The following is a 4,227-nucleotide window of genomic DNA, read 5'->3' as shown; positions in this document are numbered from 1 at the left end:
GTTATTCCCCATCTTGAACGTTTGGAAAAATCACCCAAAAGGTCCATATGGTGAGAATGCCCCTTTTGATTTTGGTCAAAGCAATAAGCGTGTAGTGTCAGCTGAGAACACAGCAATGGCAGACTTGTCTTTAAGCAGTCAGAACGGTAAAGCAAATGGTTACAGGTGAGTTCAATTTTGGCAGGAGGAGAGGGAGATGAGAGAAGAGAGAATGTCTGACTTCTAACTTGTACTGTGTTTGCTGGATTTACTGGCTCTTTTCCTCTCTTTGTGATGCTGGATAGGTTTCGCTTGGGAGGTTCCCTCAAAGTTGTGGCTGGACTCATTGTGCTGCCTGGTGTATCGCTTGCACTTGCAGGCCGTGACCACAGTTATTTTGTAGGTTCTTATACTTCCATCCTGGCACTGAAGCTGGATCCTCTGGGTGCGAGTTTTGTCATTGACACATCTCCACTCTTGCGAGCTCCTCCTGCTCCAGTACTTGGTTCCATAACCTCCTCCAATCCAGTTGGGGAGCAGCGGCAAAGGGAGGCATTCACCAGCACACACCAGCTCCTTCAGTGGGTTGATGCTGGTGCACTGGCCGTCTGAAATGTACTTGGTGGATCTCAGTTCCCGACAGCCAACTTGAACACGATCTGCAGAATGCACAGAATAATAAACACTGAGATTCAGAATGGAGAGATTTCCTTAACCAGGCATTTTCACCCTAACAAGCTCTGTTTTGCAGAAGTTAAAGTAGGCTGTAATCTGTACAGGACATCTCTTTACTCTTGTGTCCCCCCAACAAAAGGCCCTCAAGCGCTGATGGTATCTCTGGGTATTACCACAGCGTAAAGAAATCATAATGATATGCACTTCAGCAGTTGTGGTAGAAGAGGCAATTTTATTCTTTATCCTTCTTCTCAGGGACATACCTTTTAGAAGAGAAAAAATGCCCCAAGGGAAGAAATGTTTCCTGCTTGTTCTCAGTCTAGGGAATCTGCTCTGTGATGTTTACAACAATTATGTTGGATCATTAGTGAGGGGGAAAATAGTGCTTTGGAAACTGTTTCTATGCTTTTAAATGAATTTCAAACAGTGTGTTTCTTCTCATTCCACAGTTAGAGTGGACTGGGTCTCCTGTGAGCACTGCTGCTCTGAACACAGATACTGCAGAAGTGATAACAGCTGAAGTTCCCAGGGAATGGTCTTGTGCGTGCAAAGTTTGAGTGATTAGCAGTAAGGATTTCAGAGTGGTCATTTTATCCTGAGGGTAAGACCATCTCTGTATCTGCAGTAGTCTTTATATTACATGTAACATAGAGGATCCTGCACATTTCTCTCAGGCAACTGACACAGAATCAACATGCAGAGCCTCTCATAGAGGCGTGTTTGTACCCGTCTGTATGTGCAGCTCTGCACCCTGCAATAAACACAACTGTTTATTTCAGTAATTACACTTTGAAATAAACGCCCACAGTGTGCTTAATTTTAATAAGCAATCTTTACTGGCTATGCTCTCCCTCTTTCTGAAGGACAATTACGGCGCAGATTCTACACACAATGCAATTAACTAACGCCTTTAAAATAGAAGTAATTACTAGAAACATTTTCCAGTGAATCATAAAAGGCTTTGAAGGTACATCTACATATCACAGCTACGGGCTGCTTTTGTTTCTGCTTGGATTTTTGGAAGCAAGTTCTGAACAGAGAGAGGGAGTTAAGATCACTTCACCCTGTCCCTCTGTGGCTCGGGGTGGGCAGTCAGAGGGACTGTGTGTGAGTCTGCGGGCTGATCGGGGGGACTCTTTGCAGGACTGTTCTCCTGCCTGCCTTGCAGAAAAGATTCAAGCTTGCCTTCCTGCAGCTGCGCTCAGGAATGTACCTGGAAGCAGCTGGTCACAGATTTCAGCTTGTCTTTCCTCCTGTTTTTATGTCTTTCCTGGCTCAGCTTTTCTTCAGTGACAGCTCATTGACGATGAATACCTACTGGGCTGCTCCAGTAATCTCATAATGATGAGATGTTTCCTGTGCACTTAAACCCTTAGCATTCATAGGAGCTGACACACCTGGCTTGGCTGAAAGGTATCGGTGTCACTTTTTGCCTTCACTTTCCAGGGATGACGCTATTTTTATCGGATCGTTGTGGGTGGGTTGGTGTGTGTATGCGTGTGTCTCTATTTGGATTTCTTTCATTTTAAGGGGGCGGGCAGGGGAGGGAACAGATAAAGTCAGCAAAAGGTTTCCAGATCCCCATGTATCTGACACATATACATAAAACTCAGCAGGAAAAGACAAGATATAAAAGGGCAAGTTAGAGCAGAGATCATAGGTAAATTATGAACTGATTTGTTTACTTTTGCTGGAGGTGTTAAGCAGGTAGGTGCTACAGCAGGAAGTAAAACCAAGCAGCGGGAACAAAATTCAGAGTTTTTTATTGCATTTGAAAAGTAGCCCGGACACCTCCCCAGCCCACAGTGGGAGGGGGAGTTAAGAAAGCCAGCGCTTTGCAAATGCCTCTCGCTCCTTTTCCTTTATCTGCCTTCCCTGCCGGATAACCCATGGAACCCGGCGTTCCTGGATGAACCTCCCTCCCTCAGGAAGTAACCTGCCCGAGAGAGCCGGTCCTACAGGACTCGCAGGGGGGTGGGAGGCTGGCTCGGGGGCCGCCCGGCGAGCCAGGAACCGGCAGCATCTTCCCTTGCCCCGGCTTCCCCGGGGCGCTGCTTCCCTACAGCGCCGACTCGGGGGGGCAAAGCGCGCTGCAGCGGGGGACCGGGACCGGGGCGGGGGGCTCCGCTACCGGGGGCTCCGCTACCGGGGCCGGGCCGGGCCGGGAGGAGCCGCCGCCGCCGCCGCCGGAGGGCCACGGGCTTGCGGGAGGCGTTGGAAGTGCCGCCGGTGGGATACTCACTGTTACGGTCGGATCCTGCGCTGGTGTAGTGCCTGCCTCCATTCCTGGCTTGATTCAACGTGCTATTGCTGCTCGGGCTCGCTGCAGCAGGTTTAACGACGTGGGAATAAAGTATCTCTGTGGCATCGTTCTTGAAAGCCAAGTAGCTTTTTGTGAAGATGCAAGCTAGGAGAAAGCCATAGAAGTGAATGGCAGGGAGAAGCATGGTTGGTTCAGTCTCTGTCTGACAGAGCTGGATGAAATCTTTTTCTTCTGCTTCTTCTGGGTAACTCTGAAATTGCTCTTGAAGGTTTCCTTTATATATTCAGAGAGGCTTGGCATTCATTCAGGTGTAAAGTTGTGGATAGCTTCAGAATGAAAACCCACAAAAGGGGTGGGATCCCTACATGAGCCTGTGAAGACCTTTTACCAATAGGAGAGAAGACTGCAGTAAAGGAGGAGTTAGATACACTAATTGCAGGATTCCTCTTTGGGGCTTTGGAGGGTATCAGAAAACTCGGAGGCACCACACAGCAGCATTCAGGCTGAGACCTAGAGGCTGCCGGCTCTGCCCGGCCATTCCCATTCCGTACGGCTCCACATGCCTGGCATTTTTGTACGATGTGACTTAACACGGTGTCTGAATAAAGTCTCTCCTGCCCCTGTTATGCAAAGTTACATCCCCTCTTCTCAAATGTGACTTTCAGAAAACTTGCCAGCTCTGTAAGGATGCAAAAGTTTATAGAACTTACAGAAGGCTGATAGTTACACAAATACTGTCTGCTAAATACAAAGATCACTTTAAAAAAATTGTGAATAATTTAAAGCTGCCTCTAGATGCTTTAAATTATGCAGCTTTGATCAACAAGGAGCACTGCTAGAGAGAAACTACTTGTTTTAGGGGAATATTCTCTCCCTGGTGTGCAGAGTTAGAAGTATGTATTTCTGTATCACCACACATAAAAAGCATCTCCTCTAGGCTCCTTAGTACAAACATATCCATATTCATAGCCTCTCACTATGCTCATTCACCAAACTAGTCTTTTTTAGTTTTGTACATTGCCTAGAGCATTCTTATATTTTTAATGTATTATTTCACATGATAAAGAAGACAAAGAGGAAAGAATAATCCCTGTTTTGGCATACACTTCTACTGTGTCACACACTTATTTGATTTTACATAAAATTACATGGCCCAAATCCAAATGTGAGTGTAAATTGAGATGCTGTCAGTAGGCCAATGCTTGGCTGCATCATGGTGAATGCTCTATAGATTTTCATTATAAACAGAACAACGGTGATCGACACTGAAAGCTACAGTGTCCTAACGAGAAGGAAACCTTTTTCTTGGG

At 46.6% G+C, this 4,227-nt stretch overlaps 1 protein-coding gene across 1 annotated transcript; it reads right to left on the bottom strand.

The window, feature by feature from the left end:
• Positions 1–222: 222 nt before the first annotated feature.
• Positions 223–3,217, bottom strand: SOSTDC1 (sclerostin domain containing 1). Its single transcript, XM_074150958.1, has 2 exons — positions 2,897–3,217; positions 223–638 (listed from the first exon to the last, which is right to left on the bottom strand). The coding sequence occupies exons 1-2, from the start codon at positions 3,099–3,101 to the stop codon at positions 223–225; spliced, it is 621 nt and encodes a 206-aa protein (XP_074007059.1). The 5' UTR covers positions 3,102–3,217.
• Positions 3,218–4,227: the final 1,010 nt, after the last annotated feature.

Source organism: Numenius arquata, chromosome 7 (genome assembly GCF_964106895.1).
Source record: "Numenius arquata chromosome 7, bNumArq3.hap1.1, whole genome shotgun sequence".
Lineage (NCBI taxonomy): Eukaryota > Metazoa > Chordata > Aves > Charadriiformes > Scolopacidae > Numenius > Numenius arquata.
This window is presented reverse-complemented; position numbering and strand designations above follow the sequence as displayed.